Below are 26,272 nucleotides of genomic sequence, written 5' to 3' on the forward strand. Positions count from 1 at the left end.
GTTTGAGCCAGTCATCTTTCTGAGTTTGAGGAATATAGCAGAAACTAAAGCAAACAAAAGTTTCTTAGGTTATGGAGTTTTTAATCTAGTAGATAAAGTACAATTAGAGGAAACAGTAAGAGGATGCTGTAAATAAGATTATGTCAAAATTTTGAGAGCTTGCATGAAATGAATAAAATCCTAAATATGTATAATTTACCAAAACTGATCCGAGGAAAAAATGTAAACCCTGGCTATCTTCTAGCCATTAGACCTTCTTACAAAGTACACAGTATCCCTCAATGAGAAGTCGAGATAAGTTCTACCAATTTTTTAGTCAAAAAATAATTCAAATTTTAGGAAAATTTGCAGAGAATAGGAAGAGAGAAACACTTTTCAACCCATTTCAGTGAGGCCAGGATATCCTCAATACCAAAATCAGACACAGGGAGCACAAGAAAAGAAAACTGCAGGCTTGTCTCACTCATGAGAGGTTTCCAAAAACCTTAAGCAAAATATCAGCAAACTGAGTTCAGTCATGTATAAAATAGATAATACATCATGGCCAACTTGGGTTTATTCCAGGAAAGACAAGAGTGATTTAACATTGAAAAATCCACAAGTATCATTCAGCATGTTAATAGATTAAAGGAGAAACACCGTGTAATCATGTAAATAGATGCAAGAAAGTTTTTTGATAAAATTAAATATTCATTTATGACAAAAGCTCATAAATAGTATCCACTGAAAACCTACAGCAAAATTTTGCTGAGCATTTGTTTAGGAATGTGCTAATGAATTAGTAAAAAAGAACGAAGAGCCCAAGAACACCCACACATATATGGAAATGTGGTAGATAAAGAGGTGACTTGCTGGCCATTGGAGAAAGGATGTAATCGTCCACAAATGCTACTAGGGCATCTGATTATCCATGAGGAAGAATGAAAATTAATCCCTATCTCATACCATGCACAAAATTAATTCTGATGGATTAGAGACTTAAATGTGAGACTTAAAAAATTAAATAACGGGCCTGTGACCTCAGAATTAGGAAGGCATTATTCAATGAGACGACACAAGCGTAGATCATAAATGAAAAGATCAGTAAATTCTACCACATTGAAATTAATAACTTCCATCAAAATAGCATCAAAAAGAGAAAAGAAAAAGACATTTACAGCATATATAACTGACAAAAGACTAGTAAATGAAATATACAAATAACTCTTACTAATTAATAAGAAAAATTTATAAAAGATATAGTCATTTTACCAAATTGTAAAGAAACAGGCAATAAACACTTGAAAAGATATACAACCTCTTTGCTAATCTGGGAAGTGAAAATTAAGACCACAAATAATTTCACCCCCACCAACTGGAAGATTGACTGGAAGTCCCAGTCAATCCATAGGAAATCTCCAATCCACCCATAGGAAATCTCCAATCCTCTTGAAAGGCGTGTCAATGGTTTCAATCAAGTTGGAACAACACATGGGCGCTATCTTGTAAACTCGAAGTCGTACATATTTTGCAAGCTAGGGCTTAGAAGTCATTGGTCAAAAATTGAGAAGTGGGTGAGTTTCAGGAGAAAGCACTCCACATTCAGCTGTCAGGGGGCAGATGACAACACACAGGCAGTGCCCATGTCCTCATAATAGATGACATTTCTTTTTTTTTTTTTAAGATTTTATTTGTTTATTTGACAGAGAGTAAGAGACACAAGTAGACAGAACAGCAGGCAGAGAGGGGGGGGAAGCAGGCTCCCCACCGAGCAGAGAGCCTGACGTGGGGCCCAGTCCCAGGACCCTGAGATCAAAGGTAGAGGCTTAACCCACTGAGCCACCCAGGCACCCCCTAGGTGACATTTCTTCTTCTTCTTCTTCTTCTTCTTTTTTTTTTTTAATTTCTTTTTAGTGTAACAGTATTCATTGTTTTTGCACCACACCCAGTGCTCCATGCAATACATGCCTTCCTTAATACCCACCACCTGGCTCCCCCAAACTCTCACCCCTTCATAACCCTCAGGTTGTTTTTCAGAGTCCATAGTCTCTCATGGTTCACCGCCCCTTCCAATTTCCCTCAACTCCCTTCTCCTCTCCATCTCCCCATGTCCTACATGTTATTTATTATGCTCCACAAGTAAGTGAAACCATATGATAATTGACTTTCTCTGCTTGACTTATTTTCACTCAGCATAATCTCTTCCAGTCCCATGCATGTTGCTACAAAAGTTGGGTATTCGTCCTTTCTGATGGAGGCATAATACTCCATAGTGTATATGGACCACATCTTCCTTATCCATTCATCCGTTGAAGGGCATCTTGGTTCTTTCCACAGTTTGGCGACCGTGGCCATTGCCGCTATAAACATTGGGGTACAGATGGCCCTTCTTTTCACTACATCTGTATCTTTGGAGTAAATACCCAGTAGTGCAATTGCAGGGTCATAGGGAGGCTCTATTTTTAATTTCTTGAGGAATCTCCACACTGTTCTCCAAAGTGGCTGTACCAACTTGCATTCCCACCAACAGTGTAAGAGGGTTCCCCTTTCTCCACATCCTCTCCAACACACGTTGTTTCCTGTCTTGCTAATTTTGGCCATTCTAACTGGTGTAAGGTGGTATCTCAATGTGGTTTTTATTTGACTCTCCCTAATGGCTAGTGATGATGAACATTTTTTCATGTGTCTGATAGCCATCTGTATGTCTTCACTGGAGAAGTGTCTGTTCATATCTTCTGCCCATTTTTATATATGATTATCTGTTTTGTGTGTGTTGAGTTTGAGGAGTTCTTTATAAATCGTGGAAATCAGCCCTTTGTCTCTACTGTCATTTGCACATATCTTCTCCCATTCTGTGGGTTGCCTCTTTGTTTTGTTGACTGTTTCCTTCTGCTGTGCAGAAGCTTTTGATCTTGATGAAGTCCCAAAAGTTCATTTTCGCTTTTGTTAAGTGACATTTCTTGACCAGGCAAGAGCACAGGAGAATTCCAAACTCTCAAGTCTTATTTTCATGCCCCCCCCCAAAAAAACCATAAAAATTCTGTAAAAGTAAGTGCGACTGAAGACCTTGGGAGTCCTTAAAAAGGAAGGAAACTGTCACACGTTCTACAGCGTGGATGAACCTTGAGGACAGGCACAAGATGGTCTCGCTTGCATGAGATACTTAGAGTAGTTGAATTCATAGATGAAAGAAGTGGAACAATGATTGCCAGGGGCTGGGTTGAGGGGAAGATGTGGAGTTCGTGAGTATGGATATCCGTATGAGATGTTGAAAGAGGCCTGGAAATGGATAGTGGTGATGATTGCCTAGCAATGTGAATGCACTTAGTGGCCTCGAACTCTACACTTGAAAATGGTTCAAATGGTTAATTTTATGGATCTCTTACCGCAATAAAAATAAATTCAAGAGTACAGAGGACCTTGGCAGGTGTCCTAGGCACCTGTTTGTTCTTAGGATCAGTAGGAGTTTCATTAAAGACACCAGACAAGCATTCATAAGCCAGTGCGTTGGGCTTGGTGTCTGAGAGCCTTCAAATTTGCAGCCAGCAAAAGGAATAGACAAGACACCATAAAACAGAGGAGATGTCATCTGTGAGCTTTCAACTCAGACATTTTATGAACACCAACAAAGCTCGCCAGAATGTGCAAGCGGAAGTATGTTACCTTGGCCCATCCCAGACATACCAGTGCATTTGTGCATTTGCTGAGAGGTTCCTCTATGCCAGGCACGGTTGCAGGCCCTATTAATGCTGTGGGAAATGAAACAAAGTCACCAATCCCATAGAGCTGAGATGTTCACGTGGCGGTAGGCTATGCCACTCTTGACATTGCCCAGTGATCGCTTACTCACTGTTATTTGAACCTATCCAGCAAACTAACTTGGGAACTCCTTCTGGCAGTCTCTTCTGTATTTAAGTGGAGGACTTTAAAATAGCAAAACCAGGAAGACAGAGTCAAATCAAGTGAACTCCTATCTTTCTAGATAAACCTAAAAAAGAATCTGGAAGTCATTTCACCCACGGATATCTAACAAAATCTTACACAGAACCCTGAAATACAGCCAATATAGAAAGGTGGGGAGAAGGTTCAGGGAGGAAGGAGAGAGACTGGCAGGACCAAGTTCCACCCTTCGGATCATATTGGGTTCTGGACATTGCCATGAAGCCCGAGAACCTGGTTTAGCAATACAGGGTATCTGTAGGTCCTTTTGGGCCAACCTGGGCCTCACATTCCAGGTAGAAGCGCATATTCCTCATTTTCTTACTTATTTCTTTCTGCCTCCTTCCATCCTTTATGTCCTCCACTGTATTCAACAGTTAGGGAAGAGCTCCTATTTGCTGGTTCCTCTATTCCTCCCTGGGGAGTATATAGATGTTCTCTGAACCCTGCTCTCCATCAGCTCACACATATGCTCCAAAGGGCAACCAAGCTAAGAAGCCTGCCTGTGGGTCACACAGGGCATCTGCACTGGGTCAGCTGCTTGAACATGTTGGTTCAGGGGAGAATCCTAAAAACAGGTTAACCTTGATTTGCTTGTCTGTTCAGCCAGTGCCAAGTTTGTTGTTTTTTCTGTCTGCCGATCATGCTGTATTATCCTGCATAGACATCTCCCCTTATCCATTTTCTGTGGTTCTCCCAATCCATTTCTTTGAAGGTTGAGCAAGAAGTTAAGGACTTTTACAAAGCAGGTAGAGGACAGTCCTGGATTTTGCATTTTCCCATTCCTGTATAGCTTCTCACCCATACCTAATCTGACAGCCATTTTTTTTAAAGATTTTATTTATTTGACAGAGAAATCACAAGTAGGCAGAGCAGCAGGCAGAGAGAGGTGGGGAAGCAGGTTCCCCGCTGAGCAGAGACACACACACACACACCCCTCCGCGATGTGGGGCTTGATCCTAGGACCCTGAGATTATGACCTGAGCCGAAGGCAGATGCTTAACCCACTGAGCCACCCGGGTGCCCCTGACAGCCATTTTTTAAAGGGACTTCCTTTTATTGAGTTGTTCCAAAGCTTTGACTGGCCTTCCACAGAAATAGAACTCTCTTTTTGCACTCACCTAATTCAAAGAATATTTGATTACATTTCCAGTTACATGAGAAATACAAATGGCAAAGAAACACATCTGGTAACACACAGCTCATTCTTGGCGAGCATAAAGTTCCATCTGTAGGAGCAGACAGCCTCCCACACCCCACCACAGAGGCGCTCACTAGCTTTGGGCGTCTAGCCTGTCCTGGGTGTCAGCAGAGGACTTTAGGCGAAGCAGAGATTGGTTAAGAGAATAACTAAGGGGAAAAATGGTTTCACGGACAGGGAAGAAGCATATAGGCTTTTGGAGCCAAGCAATCCCGTAAATTCTAATGACAGTTCTAGCTCTTACCAGCTGAAGGACTTGTGTAAACCACTTACCTTCTCTCGGTCTGTTACATTCTCGATAAAATGGAAGCCATCATTTCTGGCCCTGTTCTCCACCGGGCCCCTTGAGTGCGCCATAGAAACACTCTTGACTTTACCTCCGTCTTTGTGTTTCAAAGACCCTTCATTTTTTATCTTTCAGTCCTAAAGCTTGATGACTCAGCCTTCGCTGGCTGAATCTTAAATAAAAAGACAAGGACCCAAAGGAACATCTTTTTATTCTTTCACCAGGAGCACAAACTCTTCAGAGACAAGCAAAGGGCAGTGTGAGAAGGGAGAATGGGAGAGAAGCTAGGAAGCTGTGTTCTCATCCTTGAGTCGTCAGGAGGCTTTTAGAGAAGGAAGCCCTGGCCGGGAACAGTGGGTGATGGTTAGGAAGTGGCAAGCAGAGGGTCTAGTCCTTGGGTCTCTGTGAGCTCCTGGAGCCCCGGGGCTAAGCTGTGGTTCCTGCCCTCAGGAAGGTCACAGTCTAGTAAGAAGCAACCATTAAACAGAGACTTCCCGGGGACGCCTGGGTGGCTCAGTTGGTTAAGCAGCTGCCTTCGGCTCAGGTCATGATCCCAGCGTCCTGGGATCGAGTCCCACATCGGGCTCCTTGCTCGGCAGGGAGCCTGCTTCTCCCTCTGCCTCTGCCTGCCTCTGCCTGCCTCTCTGTCTGCCTGTGCTCGCTCTCTCTCCCTCTCTCTCTGACAAATAAATAAAGAAAATCTTTAAAAAAAAAAAAAAAAACAGAGACTTCCCGGACAGCGTGCTAAGTGTTGCAATGGAAGGAAGTATAGGGAACTAAGAGAGCCGGAGGGTGTGACGCAGTCTGTCTTGAGGGATCCTGTAGGAGGTCCGAGTATCAGGTCTCTTCCTTCCTCATCTTCTGCCCTGACGTCATTCCTTAGCCTGCAAACACCCTTGCCGCCCTTCTCCCCAGTCCTGTTGAAACCACCCCTCCTTCCTTGTATATGCCTCTGGAGAGTGGGAAGGAGCAAGTTAGGAACAGCAAACTGGGTGGCAGGCAGCAGGGACCACATCAGTGCTCCAAAAACATCTGCCCAGAATGCACTGATTGCTTTCCGAGATTGACAGGAAGCTGGGGCCGGGACCGCAAAGGATGCCGTGGCCTTAGCAGGCAGGTTGGGTGGGAACGGTGTGTGTGCCAAGCGTGGCATTCAGTCCTTGCAGAAGTCTCCCAGGGTGAATATGAATCTGTTCTACATGTTAGAAAATTAAGGATCAGATGGATTCAGTCGCTTACTGCTTGCCCAGAATCACACAGCAAAACAGGACAGTGCTGAGGGGCACCTGGGTGGTTCAGTGGGTTAAAGCCTCTGCCTTCGGCTCAGGTCATGATCCCAGGGTTCTGGGATCGCGCCCCGCATCAGGCTCTCTGCTCAGCAGGGAGCCTGCTTCCTCCTTCTCTCTCTCTGCCTGCTTCTCAGCCTACTTGTAATCTCTGCCTGTCAAATAAATAAAATCTTAAAAAAACAACAACAACAACAAAAAAAACAGGATAGTGCTGAGGTTTGAACTCATGTCGGCCTGACCCTAACTCCGGAGCTCTTTCTTTTGGCACAGGGCGGAGTTCCCACCTTAATATGTTTTTCCAGGAAAACATTTCACATGAGATAATGCTTCTATAGGATTATTCTCTGTGATCCCTCTTTGTATTAAATGGCTCTTGGAGGGCTAACCCCAGAACAGAGACTCTTAACATTGTCTCCTTGAAGAACATTTGCATTTTAAGTGACAGACTCAGAGGCTGGATTTTTGACTGCCACCCATTCATAAATTGGGAGCTGAGTACACTTAAAAGAAAAAATCCTAAAGAAGAGAAAAACCAAGAGAAAAACGTGCCATCCATATGGAGAAATGATGTATGTTCCTAGAGGCAATCTGTACCATTTGCATAAAAGGAGTCGCACTAACTCAAGTTTTAAAACATTTTATAATGCTTAGAGAGGTGTCAGTTTTCACATCTTTTGAGGAAGATGGGGGGCTGCCTTGCATTAGCATATCGAGCCTGCTGTAGCCAAGCAGACTACTGTGAAAAATGAGGCTGGGGAAACCAGAGAGAGGGTAATAAGAATGATGAATGGCGAGGTTGATTTGGGAGGATTAGGATGGCTCTGGAAGAAAAAAACAGTTGCTTTGGGGGAGAAGATCTAAAATCTACAATCACCACCTCCCAATCAGACCTCATGTTTTCTTCAGGCCAGTGCCTATTTAATTTCATCCTGGCACTCAAGTCCAAGGGCTCCAAGTGCTTTCTTGTCTCTGGGCGGCACTGCGGCTATCGTGCACTTGAGGGGTCCTGGGATTACAAACGAGGTGGCTGGTCCCTTTTCAAGGAGCCTGGTGCTTGGCTCTTTGGTGGCTCCTGCCTCGGAGTCAGCCGTGCACCCAGCAGACCCAGCAGAGCACGCACTGGGGACCAGGCTGGGGCGCTGTCTCTGGGTTCCTTCACCTCCCTTCACCAGTGTCCTGGTAGGAGAAAGTTAAGGAGGTCATGAGCACAGTTACAGAGAGGTGAAGATAAGGGTGGATGCGTAAAGCGGCTCATCCTGGGCTAGGAGACCTAGAGCGTAAGCCTCGTATCCTTATTGCCAATAATTAATAATTAGGGATTGCTCCCGCTCTCTCGGTAATTTTCAGTCAACTTGTGGGCAAAACATGTCAACAAGGGTTCTTCTTCCTCGTCGATTCCAACACCCTCATTTCATAGACAGGATATAGGGACCCGTTGCCAGGGGTTAAGTGCGGGTTTGTGACATGTCACCTTGTGCCCTAACATTGTGCTGGAGACTGGCATGCTCAGTGCAGGGGACTTTGGATAATTTAAGCTCTTGGTCTTTTGGCTCCCCTTTGACACTCACTCATTGTTTGCTTATTAGGTTCAGAACTTAACTCCATTGGGTGTTAGTGATTTAAGATGCCCATCACTGGCTGTGTTATATGTAGCTGATGAAGTTGAGATGAAGATGATATTCCTGGAAGTGTCAGCCGAATTCCTAGAAGCAAGGTGGTGCCTCTGGAAAATCTACCCTACAGTAGCACTTTTTAGAGAACATACCCAAATAGTTCTAAGAACTGTAAATGGGATATCTTCAAACAGGGGAGCTGGGGAGGGGTGCGGAGGGCGAGTTTGTGTACTTTATATACAAAATTGCATATTAGGACATCCTGTACCCGGGAATCCTAATGGGTTTGGTTGATCCCCAGCATTTCCATTTCAGCACACAGAACAGACTGCTTTGACCCTGGAAAACCTTATGGGAATGGTTCCTTAAAAGCCCACTGTAAGAAACACTTCCCTAGGTAATCTGGGTTTTATTATGAGAAGAATTTTGAGAGAGGGAAGAACCAACTAAGGAGTACTTGCTGGCTGTGGACATCAAACATCGAAGTTTCTAAATAGGTAGAAATGAGGGTTTCGGTAGGTAGCACAGTGTTTTCTTACCTCAAAATCCCATAACGATGGAAAGAATTTCAAACATCTATTTTCTAAAAGCTCTCTTCATATCACAGGTTCTTTCTAAAAGCAGTGACTACCCCATTCATTACCTCGATATTGAAGGGTCAGATTACAGGTGCATTTTTTTTTCAAAAGTATGAGATAGTGTAACATTGATCCCCGTTTTTTCATAAAAACAAATGTATAAATCATCTTTACCTGTGCCATCTCTTATAAGGCCTTTGCCATGAGGTTAACTAGCAGAGCTCTATCTTGTACAAAAGATTTCCTTGGTTATTCCTCGTGCCATTTGAAAGTGTTATAGAAAGTTCTGTGATAGTTTCAGTCTCGCCTTTATAAAAATATGACCAAATCGGTTATAATCAGTAATACCTGTGCACGCTGGCTTCAGGTGCTTTGTGGCAAACTTGCCTTCAGTAATGCAGGAAAGGAATTCAGTATCACTTTGTGACCTTGCTTGGAATCCTTCCGTTATTCCAAACAAAGCTGCTTCTACCCTTCCCACCTGCACTTTCCATAAGACCACTGTCGTCACTGAAGGAGGAATTTGCCGTTCAGATTACGACTTGTCCCGCACATGTTCCCTTGAGTGCTTACGGAATAGTTGTTCTTTGGGTACTTAATTATCTAAACAAAATCTTGCAGATAGCAGAAGCTGACACACATCAGGATTCTCGATGCCTTGATTTAACACTGTAGCAAATCTTCCATGTAATTTCTTCTCATACGAGGATCTTCGGGCCAGCGGCATTCATTTTTGTGACTCTTCTCACTGTATTTGCTGACAAAGGACTTGACTTCATTTGTTACCATATTACCTTGTGCATTTTTTCGGCCATTTTTGCCAGGGCAGGAAAAACAAGTGTTTCCCTTCCTGGATTTTATTGTCTTTCATTTTACGTATGAAATCCCCGAAGGGGCTGCTAAACTCTTTTCACGGGGGTTTAGTGGAACATTGTAAAGTTCTACAGGGACTTTCACAAGACTTTTTACACGTCACCAAAAAAGGATGGAGGCTTGTCTTCATGCCCTGGTTGCTTTGTGTTTTTTTGTTTGTTGATTTGTTTTTTTAAGATTTTATTTATTTATTTATTTATTTATTTATTATTTGAGAGAGAGAACATTAGAGGGGTAAAGTGAGAGGGAGAAGCAGACTCCCTGATGAGCAGGGAGCCCAATGAGGGACTCGATCCCAGGATCCTGAGATCGTGACCTGAGCCAAAGGCAGTCGCTTAACCAACTGAGCCACCCACCCAGGCACCCCTGGTTGCTTTGTTTTTTATTTTTTTTTATATTAAAGCTCAATTTTGCTTTGTTTCTTTTTTTTTTATTTTATTATTATTTTTTTAATTATTAAATTTATTTATTTATTTATTTATTTATTTATTTATTTATCAGACAGAGATCACAAGTAGGCGGAGAGGCAGGCAGAGAGAGAGAGGGAAGCAGGCTCCCTGCTCAGCAGAGAGCCCGATGCGGAGCTCGATCCCAGGACCCTGGGACCATGACCTGAGCCGAAGGCAGAGGCTTAACCCACTGAGCCACCCAGGCGCCTCTCTTTTTTATTTTTTAAAAAATTTCATTGTTTTTTCACTTTTGTGCTTTCTTTTTAAGCGTCTTGCTCATCGTATGTCCCTGTACCTACGTTACATAGTGTCCTCAGTCGTACAGACTTGGGGTGAAACTCTTCCTTAACGATAGTGATTGTAAATCCATATTTGAATTTTTTTTTTTTTTTGCCAGCTTCCTGCCAGAGCTAATTAGGTAGGCATTTCTGTAGTGGAAGGTAGCTAAGGAGGGGGCTCCTCTTGGAAAGAGAAGCATTGGCTCAGCTGTTTTCCTGCTGGTCACCTGAGCTCGTCCGTCTGGTGCTTGCAGTCGGTTGTTACTTTGTAGGACTGTTTTTTGTTTTTAATACTTTTCTTTGGAAGGATTTTTAGATTTACAGAAAACGTTATAAAAGTAGTGTTGAGTCCCATACCCACCCTTCCCCCACATTTAGTGTCCGTTTCCCCGGATGTTAATGCCCTACATGATAACAATGAACCAACAAGCCCACATTGGTGGGTCGAGCTTCACTGATCTGCAGGCTTTATGCACCTTTCACCAGGGTTTCTGTTAGTGATCTGTTTCCTCAGTCTCCTCTGGACTCCGACACTTTCTCGGTCTTTCCATGTTTTTCATAACTAACCTTGACCGTTGTAAGGTGTACTGGTCAGGCACTCTATGAAATATCCCTCATAATATTTCATTCACCATAAACATTGGTTTGTCCAATGTATTTCTCTCAAGATTAGAATGAGATTATGGGTTTTTTTAGAAGATATCACAGAGGTAAATGGTGTCCACTCCTAAGGGTATCACATTATATCAGGAAGGACCTGATTTTCACATGTGACATCACTAAGGACCCTAACTGTCCGTCTTAAGGCAGTGTTTGCCAGATTTCTCCACCATAAAGTGATTATTTTCCCCTTTCTTGCTTCATTTCTCAGAAGCAAGTCACCGCACCCAGCACAAACTAAAAGTGGGGAGGTTAAGTTCTACTTCCTAAGGAGGGATGCGATCTACTACTAAGGGCTCTTCTGTAAGGAGATTGGCTTCTCTCCCCCATATTTATTTATTTATTTACTAAGTCATTTATTGATATCCACGACGACTCATATATATTTATTCTATACTTTGGGTGATCAGGCAGGACTCAATTTTAAAGACATTTGTTCTTTTTGTGAGGGATATTTTAATAAAATATCGATATTAGGTATTATTAAGTGCACTAAAAATAGATATTAATGATTGGTGGGACCGTCACCCAGGCACACTGAAACACTAGTACATCTCTAAAACGTGAGCGTGCCCTATCCCGCCTTCCACATTGACACAGTGACCTGTGGGTGCTCAGATGACAGGGCAGCTCACTCTGTCCCTCTCGTGCTGCCTCTGTTACAACAGGATGAGTTTTAGCAGTCCCCCCGCCCATATGTACGCAGAGCCTAGTTATTCAACAAATACGTATGACGTGTATGCTGTAGGCCGGGCACTGCTCTGAGCACTCACGGTAGTGAGTGTGATTACATGGGCCCTGCTCTCCGTGAACTTATATTCTAGGGCAGAATCTATATACCAAAGGAAACAAATGGTCAAATTGGTCATTCCAGGTGGTCAGACATGCTATGAAGAAGTCAAAGCAAGTAGCAGAAGAGTGACAAACACTCATGATCCCAGTCTTTCTCTCAATAACCCACTCAAGTGACTCTGTTGACCCTTCTTGGGTCACATGCCCACGCCTGAACCCATCTCTGTGTTCTTAGGAATGGTCAGGAATAACTCATTGGTCAGACTGAGTCACATGCTGCTGCTTCTGGAAGATTGGGCGTGGCCGATAGCCCCATGAGAATCATGGGAAGAAGGCCAGGTGCTGGTCTGTGATGGGATGATGCAGGGCGTATGGAAAAGCGATAGTGGGCCTCTACTGAAGGTGTCTGCTGGGAATCGGGAAGCTAGCTGCCTTTCCCAGCGCAGTGATTCATACTGTGCCCACCTCTAAAGGCATTACTGACATTCCACCATACTGGCCGAATCCCACTGGACTACAAACCCAACTGCTCCTCAACCAACTTTGTAGAATCCCTCAACTAAAGATTCCTTGCTATCCCCAGAGATAGAATCTGCTTCCCCCTATCCTCCCTGTTCCAAGATCAATAGAGACACTCCCCAGAGGGACACTGTGGGGATTCTGTGAAATTCGAGTAAAGTCTTTATCATTAATTCCATAGAGAAGAAGAATATGGGGCCGGTGACCATCCACCAGTTGGTTGTCCACATGAAGACAGTACTTGTTGAGGGTTCACATACTGTTTGCATTTCTTTGCCATTTCCGGCTATCAGGGGCCCATCAGGAATGCTCCACACGTACCAAAATCCAGTTCAGATTGATCGTTAACCCCATTTTAGAACAAAAAAAGAAAACATGGAATGTAATGCACGTGAGAGGGTATAGCGGGATCTCCTCATGGATGCACAACCTTCGCAGCACTGGGTATTATCACGGGCGGCCACTGTCCCGCTGTCGCTTTTCCTCTCCCCAACCTCTCCCCGCTCCGGCAGGGAAAAAATAAGAAATGTTTCAGATGACCGGACAGGAAATGGTAGGATGTAGGACAGGACCTCAGGTTCATGGACGGCCTTCCATGTCTACCTTTTCCAGACGAAGAGACTAAGCAGTCACCAAGTGTGGTCTGTTCTCTGCCCCTTTCCTGGGTAATGATGCACTTTTGTCTGGGAAGAATTTTTTTTTTTCTTTCTGGGACTTGTAAAAACCAAGAAGCAATGAGAACCTGTATAAAAGGAGACGGAGAGTCACCACAGCCTTTATGGCTTGAAACCCGAGTTTCAGACACACCATTATTTAATAGCTGCTCCCGGTAATGGCCAGGACTGGGAAAGGAGAAGGACGAGAGCTGGGCTAGAATCTTCAGCAGCTGGTGTGGCGACAGAAGTGGATTCCATTGGCAGTCAACAGACGTTGACCCGGCCCATCACGATGCCTGCAAAGTGGGACCAACACAGGCCTTACATTCAGTCGGGTTTTAAATAAAGACTGAGGGGTAGGGTCACTTTAAAGGGCATCCCAAGGGAACAGAGTGTGCGAGCTCTAGAGGCACAGGAGAGCCGAGCAGCAGTCTGCTCCAGATTCTGCAGTGAACGCCTTTCCCTGTCTTGTCTCACTGATCCTCGGAAGCAGGCACTGCTGTGTCCTTGTGTCAGACTGGAAAATAGAGGTTCATATGCAACGAGTGATTTAGGTGACAGAGCCGAGAGGAAGCAGGGGTGAAATTTGCTTTGCTCCTGTGCCCCTTCCGTATCTGCTCAGTGTGCAAACCTGACCAGAAGCGTTGGTCTCACTGGAGAGCCCCTCTTTAGGCCTCTCTCTGTAGTCTTGCCGGGAGGAGACTGTCCCTGGCGTGGCTTCTTCTCTGGGCTGTGCTGTCTGTCCGACCCATCCTACCCTTCTGCCTCAGGCTGTGAGCAAGTGCGATCCGTCATTTTTAGTCTTGTTTCTCATTCCTCCTTCCCATGTAGAGACTCTGATTTCCTCCAGCCACCCTAATTGGTAAGGTGGCCGTTTTGTGAACTCAAATCCCAGATTTCTTTTATAATTCGATGAGCACATGGGATGTCCCTTTATGTACATCAATATGGCCATCCTGGGCTTGACCACAGACTGCCAGGTGGTCGCTGTTATGTCCCTTTCGCAGATGAGGGGCTGTCTCCGTGATCCTAGGCGACTGAGCACGGGCCAGCAGCCAATAGGATTTGGAGCTGCGACTGGCAGGCAGGTCCGGCTGCTTGTCCCTTTCGACAGTGCATTGTAATCCCGAGGAGGACAAGGGAAGGGACTCGTGAGACTATTGTCCTCCTTGAAATACCAAACAAGCCCAGAATAGAGGGAGCTTGAACTCCTTCAAGAGAAAATGACAAGCAGTTTTGGCCCTTAGACAAAGAAGAGGGGAATATATTTCTCCATCCTAAAGTCCACATTAATAGGGCTTTTAGAAATGATTTGCTGTAGACAGACAGAATGTGAGGATTATTGAGAATGTCATCGTCATGATTTCCATTCTTGAAGCAAAGGGCAGCTATTGAATATGAACTACCTGCCAGGCCCTCTGGCACTCAGGAAGAATAATAAGTCATGCTCCCTGCCAGCCCAGAAATCACATTCTAGTGCCGTCGGGTGCAGGCATGTAAATAAATAATTACAAGAGTGTGCAATGAGTTCTCCATAGAGTTAAGTGCAAGAGTTATAGAGCACTGAGGAAGGGCCCAGGTGTTACATTAGGAATGCTTATAGTGAGAATCAGAAAACCCAGTACACAGAGGCTTCAAATAAAATAGTGGGGTTTAATTCTTGGTTAAGAATTCTGGAATAGCGATGGACAGTGGTGTGTAGATAGCAGTGTCTTAACCTCTTCCTCACAGTCACAGGATAGCTGTCATGGTTCCGGTCATCACCTCTCTGTTCACAGTAGAAAGGTGAGTGGGTGGGAGGAGAATGGCACATTATCTGAACCTTATTTTTAGGCAGTCAAATACATGCTTTCCCATGTATCCGCCCTAATGTCCACATTGAACCTGAATCATATAGGCCAATCCTGAGTCTTACGGCAACCCTCACTGCAAGGAGGTCTGGGGAATCAGAATGTAGGATCATCCTGATTAGCTTAGATCTTAAACAGATCATGATCCATTCACAGGAGCTGGGGATTGCAACTACAAAGTTAGTGTTCTGCCGGCAATGAAGAATGAGGTAGAGAGACAGAGCTACGAGGAGGGGACCTTCTACCACAAGCAGTCAGGCTAAGATTCACGGAAGAGATACACATTTGAGCTCAGCCATGGAGGCTGATACATTCCACGCATTCACATGGTAGAGAAGAAAGAAGGATGTTCTGGGGAAGAGGATAGAGCATATGTAAAGGCACCAAGTCGTGAACGATAGGTTCCAGCAATGCCAAGAAGTTCTTACAGCCTGGAGAGAGAACAGGGATTGTAAGCCGGAGCCAGTTCTCAATGGGCTTAACTACCAGGCTAAGGAGGGTTGTAGAAAATTCTGTGGGTCATAGAAAAATCAGGGCCAGTCTTGAGACAGACCCAGATACCTTTGATCCCTGTGACGTAGAAGACATAAGGGCCATGTTCTTGTTCACCTGGCACTTACACGGGGGCTCTGATGTCTTAGCATTTGGGCGCCATAAGTTACTTTAAGAACCCTCCAAATTCTGAGTGCTTCAGAAGCTGAATTTTTGACTAAACTTTTTCCATAACCTTGTCCTCATACTGAGGTCTGATTTCTACCTTTGAAATGCTTTTTCCTTGATGGGCGATAGAGTCTCGTGTTTTTTCCTTTAATCAAGTGGACTTGTGCTGTCTTCCCAGATGAGGTTTACGTTTCCTGGACAGTGATACATTTCTGTCAGTTTCTCTGGCTCACTACAGGCTCTCTCCCACGTCTACACATCTACTCAGCCTTCACAGACGTTCCAGATGCAATCACATCCCACCCTTGGGGCCCCTGGTGCCTGCCAGCTTCTGTAGTCCACTTGGCATGTGACCCGAATGCCTCCTTCCCTGCTTCCTGCCAAGCCGAAGGCTCGGCCCCTGTGTCTGAAAAGTCCTAAACTGTCCTGCAGCCTCAGGATCCCAAGGAATGGGCGAGATCCCTGTACTCAGAAAGGGAAAGTAGGCTTCTTTTATGATCCCATAATTCTTCCGTAAATCTCACTTTCCTGGCTGGGAATTAGAGTTACCTAGTGATACAGACATCAGAGAAATGCTGCAGACCCCTAATGTCTCTGTCTCTTTGGATTCAAATCCTGACTGCCCCCCACTTCCTAGCCATGTAACTTGGGGCAATTTTCTGGACTTCCCCCACCTGTAAGATGGGATAAGGAGACTAATTACGTGTACCCTTGAGTGACGGCGTTAAATGAGCTCTGACAGTGACGTTTTCAGAGCAGTGCTTGGCGCATAGCAAGCATCCCGTCTATGTTAGCTGCTGATAATAATTATGATTGCCGAGCTAACGTGCCTCAGCAAGTGGGATACGTTATGATGGGTTTTCTCCACAAGCCTTGGTAGGCTCACACGCACTTACCATCTCCTCGCAGGAGTCTATTTTGGGACATATTCTCCAGTGTCACTCCGTCTCGCATGTGAAAGCTTGTCAGCAGATGTCATCTACACCAGCAGCTTGCTGCCCCCAAGCCAGCAGTGATGGGTGATGCTGTCCCTCAAGGGACCAGGACATGACATTTGTCAGTAGTGAGGCAAGCGCAGATCAAAATTATCAGCCAGACTAACCCTGAGTCAGATTTTCCAAAGCAGGCATATGGTTTAGCGGAAGGATCAGTGCCCAAGAAGAGAGAACGTGGGCACGACTTCTCCCTCTGCTGTGTGACTCTGGGCAAGTTACTTTCTCCCTCTGGGCCTTGGTTGCTTTATACTTGAGATGGCCCTGACCAGAAACCAGCACTAACAACCTCCCTTTAACAACGTCTCCTTAAGGGAGCACATCACACCTGTAATTTAAAATGGACAGTTACTGAATATCCTGCTCTCTCTCGCAGTTTGAAGTTCCAGAGAGTCATATCCCTTGTGTCCATCTTTGCATTCACGGCCCCTCTTGGTGCCTGCCGCACAGTCACTTGTTTTGAGGATTGAATGTGAAAACATCACACGCACGCACACACCAGCCTTGGCCTGATGTCTGGTGTATAGTGGGTATTAGATAAACACAGCTCTGATTTACTTTTTCAGAGCCTAGCACAGCGGAATGCAGTATGCTGTGCCCTGCTCAGGAGAAAATGGTAAATCTGGATACACGTTAAGTTTCTCCCTCCTCCAGTTTTTTGAGCCAGACGCATGTTCCTCTGTCTTCCTGCTGGCTCAGCACTTGGCAAGCGCCAGGATCTTTGAGTGAGCCTTTGAGGGGGCTTCCCTGGCCCAGGGCAGCCAGGTTGCAAAGGGTTTTCTCAAATCCCCTTGGCCTGCCGGTGATCCCACCATCTTCTCCCCCTACCTTCCTTTACCCTGTGCTGCTTTTTCTAGAACAGCAGGCACCAGAGTCTACCCAGAGGCGATAGGCAGACCCAGATTCCCACCTGGGCACAGAGCAGAATGAGCTATGATGAGATAAGAGGTGGCCTGGAGCGGGTTGGGGGCACCTGCAGACCTGGGTCCTCGTGGTAGCCTTGACCCGATCCAAACTCACCACGTGATCTCGGACAAGCCCCCTCCTCTGTAAGCGGCATCTGCAAAGCATTCTACCCATTGATGCCGTGCATGGCGGCAGGAAGGAGCCTGGGGTTTCGGGCTGAGAGCTGGCTTCGTGTCTCAACTCTGCCGCTTACCAGCTGTGAGATTCAGATAAGTCAGGAACCGTCTTCATAAAATGGACAGTGGGATCCAAATGGGCTTAATTGGGATTTAATGACACAGTGCCTCCAAAGTGCCTGGCATATTTGTTTGTCCGGGGACCCACAGGCCAGCCCTTACTTTTACTGAGTGTTTCTCCCTGTTGAGGAAGTTCAAGTTCCCTGAGTCAGATACACATCCATCAGCCTCCCTGCTGGCTCAGCACTTGGCAAGCACCAAAATCTCTTGCCGCAAAGACATGATCCCCACAGGGTGGGAGTGACACCAGCTCGCATGCAATTATTTTAATGCGTGGCCCAGGACCTTCTCGTGCCCAGGCTGGTGTTTCCTTGGGGGGAGGATCTCTCCTCTCCTTACTCCTCGCATCCTTCAGAAGGCAGAGGAAGAGAACGCACCCTGCACACTCCTCCCTTCCTGAAATGCAAGCGCCGCCGAGTGGCCTCCTCCCAGGGAGGATCTGCTGAAAGGAGGAGAGACGAGGGCAGAACGCTGGTAGGCAGGCTTCTGCCACCATCTCTGAGGGGAGACGAGAACCCCCAGAATTCGGGGTCACCTGACCTGCAGGCACTGGGCTGGGCATTTGTTTCAGCCTCTTAACTGCTTTGTGGAGTGGGGATTACTGGTTCCCACCTTGCTTGTGAAGAAACCCAGGCCGCAGAGAGTGAGACCAGCTGCCCAGGGACCCGCACAACTGAGAGTCACGGCCAAGTCGGCCTGACGTCCCCAGTTCTTGCTCTGCCATTACCCTGTGTTCCCTGTGCCGTGAGAGAGGGACTTGGTCTCACAGAACAGTATTTACCCAAACGGCTGCAAGGGCCTTGAACCCTAAGAGAGAGGACCTTCCAGATCTTTCCAAATGGTGGAGGCCCAGTTCAGGCAGAATGTGGCTAAAGGAGGAAGCCAGGAAGGGACTGAGCTCTGGACACCCTGTTGCCTTCCTCTGTCTCAATGTCAACTATGCTCGTCCTCCCGACCATGGGAGGCAAGTGGGGGAAAGGCGAGAGCTAGTTTATTTCTCCTGGAATGTAACTGGGCATGAACAGGGAAGACAGAAGACTGTGGGCTTTCAAATCAGGTCTATTCGAACTTAGACTTGAATCCCAGTTGCCACGTTTAAGAACTTTGTGGCCTTGGGCCAGTCATTGCTCCAGCTTCTTCATCTCTAGAATTGTACTCCTTGTTCAGGTCGCTGTGAGGATCAAAAGACCCTGACATAATGCTCGTGGTGAAGGGTTCCCCCCATCCCCAGACAGCTCCCCGGCCAAGGGCATGAGCTGTCCCTGCTGGCTCCTTGTTTGGCCCTCCCACTCCACCACTCCTGTCTTGTCCATTACAGTCCGATCGTCTTACTCAAAGCCAGAGTTAGTCATTCCCCCTCGGTTAGATCCCCAGCACCACAGCTGAGCTCAGGGCCAGGTCTCCCTGTGCCCCTCTCACCCCCGCAGCCTCCTCTCCCACCCAGCCCACCTGGCCCCCAAGCTCCTGCTACAGCACGTGAGCTCGCATTTTCCCGAGGGCCTTCCCTGCCCTGGACCATGCCACCACCATTGCCTCTGGGCCAGTCCCCTGCCTCCCGGGAAACTCTGGTTCATCCTTCAAGCCCCAGGACATGCATCCCTAGAGCCCCTGTTTTAGAGCCCCCTTTCCCCGTGAGCCTTCCTCCACCATCACATTCTGTGCTGTTTGTGGACACGTCTCTGGCCAGCCGCCAGCCAGTCAAGGGTGAGCACTGTCGGCAGAGCTCACTGCCCTTTCTCCCAACTTAATATGCTCCATGCACTTACTCGCCAGCCTTCATGGACGGCTCACTTCCTGCCAGACGCAACTTTCATGCTTTCCGTGTAGGAACATGGTTTTTTTTTTTTTTTTTTTTTTCTCGAGGCAGCTCTGTGACACGGTGCATCCGTCAGTCCTGGCTGGAGGCAGAAACCATACCAATTATTCGAACAGAGAATTTAATCTTTAAAAAATGGCAACTAGACGTAAAGTGTTGATTTGGTAATGAAAAAAAGCAAAAATAGAAAATGGCAGGCAACATTTCCCATCCCTGGAGCCGGAGGAGCAGAGGGAGAGGTGGGAAGCATTACAAGTCGGGGCTGGCACCCAGGCCTGGGTTAGGGGCAGCAGGCAGCTCCAGAGGCAGACCAGGAAACTCATCCTGAGTGTTGGAAAAGCTGCAAAATGATTCTAGCTGCTGCTACAGGAAGGAAGTGCCGCTGCCGCCTGGAAGAAAGGAGGTAGGGTGACGCAGGCACAGGAAGCACGAGGGGGCCGCCTGCCTTTTTCCTCCCCCGGGCCCTCAGTCTCCTTCTCACAGCCTCCGCTGGCAGCATCTTAGGGGCGGTGGCTGGCAAAGGAGAAGTAGGGTTTGCAGAGCCCTGACCTTATTGTCCCCAAGCAGGCTGGGAGAGAGGGAAGCTCGCACGCTGGCACAGAGGGAGCTGTTGCTCTTCCCATTTCACAGACAAGGAAACTGAGGCACGAGAGTAAGTCGCTTGACCGAGAGCAGAGGCAGGATCTGAACCCGCCCCGTCTGGCCTCAGCACCCATCCTCTTCACCTGCCTACCGTAAATGGTGAAGGAATGAGTGAGGGAGGAAGTGAATGGACGAGCCCACAAATGGTGCTTAGACCGGTGGCCAGCCGAGGCTGCGCACAAGCGCGAGGTCCTCCCTGCCTGCTTGCCTCCTTGTCGCCCTACCAGGTCATCCACTGGAACTCCCCCAAGAAGCTACGGGTGAAGAACAAGCACGTGGAGTTTTTCCGCAACCTCTACCTGACCTTCCTGGAGTACGACGGCAACCTCCTGCGGAGAGAGCTCTTCGGCTGCCCCAGTGAGGCCGATGTCAACAGTGAAAATGTAAGTGGCTCGCGGGGCGCAGGGGCGGCCCCCACACACTGGGCTCTGGACATACCCAGGGATGGACAGGACCCTGCCCTTGCCCTGGGCGTCCCATCAGATGGGGGACACAGGTGCATCAGCATCCCTGCGGGCACAGAGCGGGGACGCTCAGCCTGGAGTTTCCAAGCAGAGGAAGCAGAAGGAGCCAGAGTTCCCATGAAGCAATAGATAGTGTGTCTCTCCGTAGCCGGGAAACTCTGAGGTCCTTGTGGACGTGGCCCCCACGCGGGAGGGCCAGAGTTCGGTGCGGTCAGCGCGCGGGTGGCAGCAAAGATTTTCACAAGTAACGGGCTCCGGGAGGGTTCGCCTAGGCGAAGGAAATGTTCGGTACGTGGTCACAGGCATAGCTAGCTCCTGTGTTTTCCTGTCTCTTTGCTGTTTTTAATTTTTGCCTGCTGTATCTCATCGGATATTCTTAGAGACCCTCTTTCTTTCCCCCGTGGGAGTGGAGAGATGGAGGCCCAGGGAGGTTCAGCGGGCTGCTCAAAGCCAAAAAAGAGCCAAGTAGAGAGTGATCTCAAGCTCTGGGGAGCAGGAAATGGGGAAGACAGCATTCCGTGTCACGGAAAAGGCAGGGCAGGGCAGGCTGACCTGGGTTTGTCCAGTTACCAAGTATGTGACGTTGGGCACATCACTCAGCCTCTCTGTGCTTCTGCTTCCGCATCCACCGAAGGGAGATGCAAACCTTAAAGTGTCTTGAGACTAAGTACGAAATTACATTTGAAGCACCCGGCTCAGCCTCTGCCGTGCGTTAGGTGCTCAAGAAGCATTTCCTCCCTTTCCTTGACCCTCAGTGTTAGACACAGAAGTAATCTGTTCATTCGGCGAACGTTCACTGCGGGCCTTCCTGTCGGAGCACTGAGCATTCACAGGTACAAAAGGACACCGGTCCTTGCGGTCGTGGTGCTAATATGCTCATGGGGGAAACAGAGTCGGTAACTGTATGAACATTCAGGGGAAGTGATCGGCCAGCGGCAGGTGCTCCATGGCGGAATGTTAATGAGCAGCTGGACTGCTCCTAGGGTTTGCAGGGTCAGGGTGGGGAGGGAGCTTCTCCGAGGAGGTGATGGCCCTCTGAGTCCTGAATGACAAGAAAGAACCAGCCGTAGTAGAGCAGGAGGTGAGGGAAATACAAATCAAAGCCACAATGAGCTACCTCCGCACACCTGTTGGGGTGTCTGTTACCGAAGAACAGAAGAGGACGTGAGTTGGCGGCACATGGGGAAATCGGAACGCTGTGCCCTGCGGGTTGAATGCAGGATGCTGGGGCCACTGTGCTGAACGGTAGGGAGGCTCCTCCAGAAATGACAGGCAGAACTGTCCTCTGACCCAGCAGCCCAATTTTGGGGATGTATCCCCAGGAACTCAGATAGGGATCCCCAAGGCAGTGTGTTCTTTGCCACGGTCAGGGCCGTGTTACCCTTGATGGCCACAGGGGAGACAACCCCCCGCCCATCCACAGATGAGTGGATAAAATGGGCTGCATGTGTCCCATCGAATGTTGTCCAGCCTTGGAGCTAAGGAACTCTTACCCTTACCCTTGTGACGACTTGGGTGGGCTAGGGAGCTGGGATGCTAAGGAAAGAGGCCCGTCACCGAAGGGTAACTACCACGCGAGGGCCTCACGTGAGAGGCATCTGAAATCACAAACATACAGAGCTAGCAACAGAATGCTGGTTACCAGGGGATGGGGAGTGGGGTCATGGGGAGCCCATGTTCAGTGGGTACAAAGTTACACAACGTAAGTCCCAGAGATCTGCTGTACAATGTAGCACTTGTCGTTAACAGGGTATGGTGCCTTTAAACATTTTAAGAGGGTAGATCTCATGTTCTGACCACACTCTTCATACACACTGAAGAGCCTAAAAAACTTGGGAGCGGGGGACGATGGCTATGTTTATTACCTTCCTTGTGGTGAAAGTAACATGAAAGTAACATGTATCCAAACTCACCAAATTGTTTTCATGATGTGTAATTTTTTATATTGCCAATTCTGCCTCAGGAAACCTGGGGAGGGAGGTGGAAGAGCAGGAGAAGTACATTCAGGGTAGGCGGGAGTAACTAGTACAAAGGCCCTGAGGCAGATCAGGGCCCCAGTATGAGGACCTGAAGGACAAGCAGCATGCCCCGGGTGCTAGAGGGGGAAGAGAACAGCAGAAGCTGAGCATCAGGAAGGCAGGAGGCAGGTTGGAAGGATGTTGTGAGCAGGTGAGCGAGTCAGAATTTTGTCCTATTACTATTATTGTTTGTGTTCTTGTGTTGGACATCATGAGATTTCTTTTTGGCTCCCAGTGGCAAGGGAGGGTGTCTGTGGAAGGTCTAGAGGATGCACTCACCTGGCCCTTTACCTGGACGACTGGCCCCAAGGCCACCATGCCCCCCGGTATTCACCTCCCAGGTCCCAGTGGAGTCCCCTCGAGCTATGGCCCTTCCCCGCATCACCCTCCATGCCTAGTGTCTGCCCTTCCCTCCCACTGGCAGTAGAGCATCACCCTCCATGCCTAGTGTCTGCCCTTCTCTCCCACTGGCAGTAGAGGAAAGAATACCATTAAGCACTTGAACTCTGGCTCAGATTCTGGGAACCACTTAGAGGTTTCGACAAATGGTGTGTTCTTCTGGTTTTTCCTTCCTGCTCAAATCCGTATTTGCCATCATCATCAATATCTGAGTGCCCATTCGGCACTTTTCCCCCAAACGCTAAATGAAAACTGTTCTCCTGCCTTTATTTTTTCCTGCATGGAAGAGACTCCCATGAAAAGCCTTGGCAGGATGATGCCATCAGTTAACTGTCCTCCAGGTGCACTGGTCAGAGTCTCACGAAGCAGGAGTCCCGTTAGACGTGACCCACCCACTTCTCCTACCGCCAGCTTCCCCTGGTAGTGGGGACGTCATCACTGGTTCTTCTTGTCATCCATGACTGCATTTATTTGCTCAACAAGCAAGGTGAATGCCCACCTTGCAGGGCACTGGGATTGAACTTAGATGCCAACCCCGTCCCTATACGGAAGTCGCTTGACACGTAACGAGTGTGAGACATGCCAAGAGGTTGATCTTTCCGGGTGCAGGGAGGGCCAGGCATGAGAGGGCAGCCTTCTCTGAGCACTCACCACAGCTGTTGTCCCAAAGGCTCTGCCCTTGACTGTGCGCTAGCCACACCTGCCCCCTGTCCTTCCTGTGCATTTCAGGCTCATTCCCAAGGCAGGGCTGTTGTGCTCACTTCCCCTTCACCTAGAATACCCTGCCCCCGGGGTCCACAGGTCTAGATGCGGCATCCTTAGAAACTAGCCCTGCCCCACCGCTCACCTCCAGGAAAGCTGGAGGTCACTGCCACATACCCCGTTTTCTTTTCGTCAAAGCACCTGCTACTATTCACAATTCGTCGGTCCGTGCAACTGGCTCCTATTTCTTTTTCCAAATAGAAGAAAAGAATACAAGACCCTGAGAGACTTTGCCTGTCCTGTTCGCCCCTGGGGACTCCTTCCTCTAGCAGCAAAGCAAGCACATCATAAGCACTTAACAAATACGTATTGAGCGAGTAGGAGAGACGAAGGCAGTACCACGTAAAGGGCAGAGCAGCTGGAAAGCAGGGAGCCCAAGAAGAACATGCTGGTCGTTGGCGTCCTAGAGCACAGACATGTCGGGAGTGACAAAGAATGAAGCTGACCGGAGGGGCCTTGGCTGTGCTTAGTTTAGACTTGACCTGTCAGCAGTGAGGAGCCGCCAAAGGGATTTAATCATGGTCAGGTTGACATTTGATGGAAATGACTCCCTGAGTGGGATCTCACACGTTGAAAGGGACAGGTTAGAGGCAGGGAGGCCGGTTAGACCATTGCCACGTCCCAGGCAAAAAGGTGCTGGTGTTGGGGCTCTGACCCAGGGCAGTGGCAGCAGGGATGGAGAGGTGGTTTGCTGTGTGGGAGCTAAGAACAGGGGGACAGGTGCCACTAGCCCTCAGAAATCACGAGGGCAGGTCCCCATGCCTCTTGCAGCCAGGTTCCTCAGGCTGAGCCCACCCCATGGGGCAGGGGCTAGAGCCAGGAGAGTAGCTGTAACATTGGGTTCTGGAACTGTGTCCCTGTGGGGAATTCCATGCCCTGGCCCTTGGCAGCATGTCAAATGTTAGCAGCAAACACAGCCGGAGGGAAAAGGTAAGATCTTGGATCTGGGCCAATGCTAGATGCTCCCTGCTCCGTGGGAGAAGTTGGTTAGAGCTGTGACAAGTGCACAGAGGGCGGCAGTCTCGAAGAAATGAAGTCAGAAACCTCTTCATGGGGCTGCTGGTCCCAGAGGAGAGAGGTCTCCAAAGGCGGTATCTGCCAGCCAGAGATAGCTGTTCCAGTAGTCGTGAGCCACGGGGCTAGGGATCCAGGAGGAATGTTGCCGAGTGAAGCCTGTTCTAGCGAGGGATGCAGGCAGTGGGGGACGGGGAACATTCTCCAGCATGAGAAGCACCAGACCAAGCTAACATTCCAATAGCACACGAGGAGGGCATTTCACACACTAGGGGAGAGCAGGTGCATCACAGAGGACTTCCTGGAGGAGGTAGGATTTGAAGGCCGAGAAAGGAGGAATGAGGACATACAGAGCATGGGCCTAGAGGGAGGGAGGGAGTGCAGGGACAGCGGAGACCAGGGGTAAACAGGAACAGGGACCATTCAGAGGAAGGCAGTGTGAGAACATAAACAGCTGCACAAGCTCATATGATTATTTCTTCACCAGGGAGATGATGACGGTGGTGATGGGTGATGACAGTGGGCTCCCTCGTCATCACAGCTCACTCATTCCAGAGACACATGACTCAGAGAAGTCATGTGAGTGCTCCGAGCCTCGGGTCACCATCTTATAAATGGGGGACAGTGATGCCTTTGTCACAGTGTTCCATGGATGCTTTATGTTAAACCACCAAAAACGGGACTCGGCACCAGGAGCGCAGCGTTCCCTGAGGTGCGTTTTCTCCACAGATCACAGTACCGAACCCATCTGATACTGAGTCCAGATCTGTTGTTCCATGAACAATCTTCAGGTTTGATTCACATTCTTCCTAGGCAGGCTTGGCAGAGCGGCGGCCTGCAGCGTTTCTTAGAACTCGGTCTATAAAGCGTTGCAGAGATCAGCAGCTTCGCTCTGCACCACATGATCCCAAGTGGATTTCCCACCAATTAGAGACTCCCAGAAGGAAGGAGAGGCCATGGGGCTGACCTTGCTGCCAAAGAGAATAAATGAATGAATTCAGGAAGCCAGGGTGAAGCTATGATGGGAAGAGCAGACACCCGTTCTAGACTCTGTGTTCGGGGTTCTTGCTCTAGGACAAGACGGTTTGGTTTGGAAACCATGGTTTAGACTGACAGTAGCTGATCCCATAACGCCCCTCCCTTTTCTCAGCAACACGGCCCCAGGTATCTCCAGGGAACCCTGGGGCTCCACAGAACACAGGCGGATCATCACGGATATTTTCCACCCCTAGTCCATGCAAAAATCCTTCCTCAACGTCTCTAACAGGCTTGCATCTGGCCTCTGCTGGAATCCTCCCAAAGACAGGGAGCTCATCACTTCTAACAGTTGACTCCACTGTT

At 48.0% G+C, this 26,272-nt stretch overlaps 1 protein-coding gene across 2 annotated transcripts in view; it reads left to right on the plus strand.

Moving 5' to 3' along the window:
- The window catches only part of LARGE1 (LARGE xylosyl- and glucuronyltransferase 1), a 533,441-nt gene that overhangs the window by 455,975 nt on the left and 51,194 nt on the right, over nucleotides 1-26,272 (plus strand). For both annotated transcript variants that reach the window (XM_044228337.1, XM_044228338.1), the window contains one exon: nucleotides 20,502-20,657. In XM_044228337.1, the coding sequence (XP_044084272.1) occupies nucleotides 20,502-20,657 (156 nt within the window). The remainder of the gene's footprint in view (nucleotides 1-20,501; nucleotides 20,658-26,272) is intronic.

Source organism: Neovison vison, chromosome 12 (genome assembly GCF_020171115.1).
Source record: "Neovison vison isolate M4711 chromosome 12, ASM_NN_V1, whole genome shotgun sequence".
In the NCBI taxonomy this organism is placed as follows: domain Eukaryota; kingdom Metazoa; phylum Chordata; class Mammalia; order Carnivora; family Mustelidae; genus Neogale; species Neogale vison.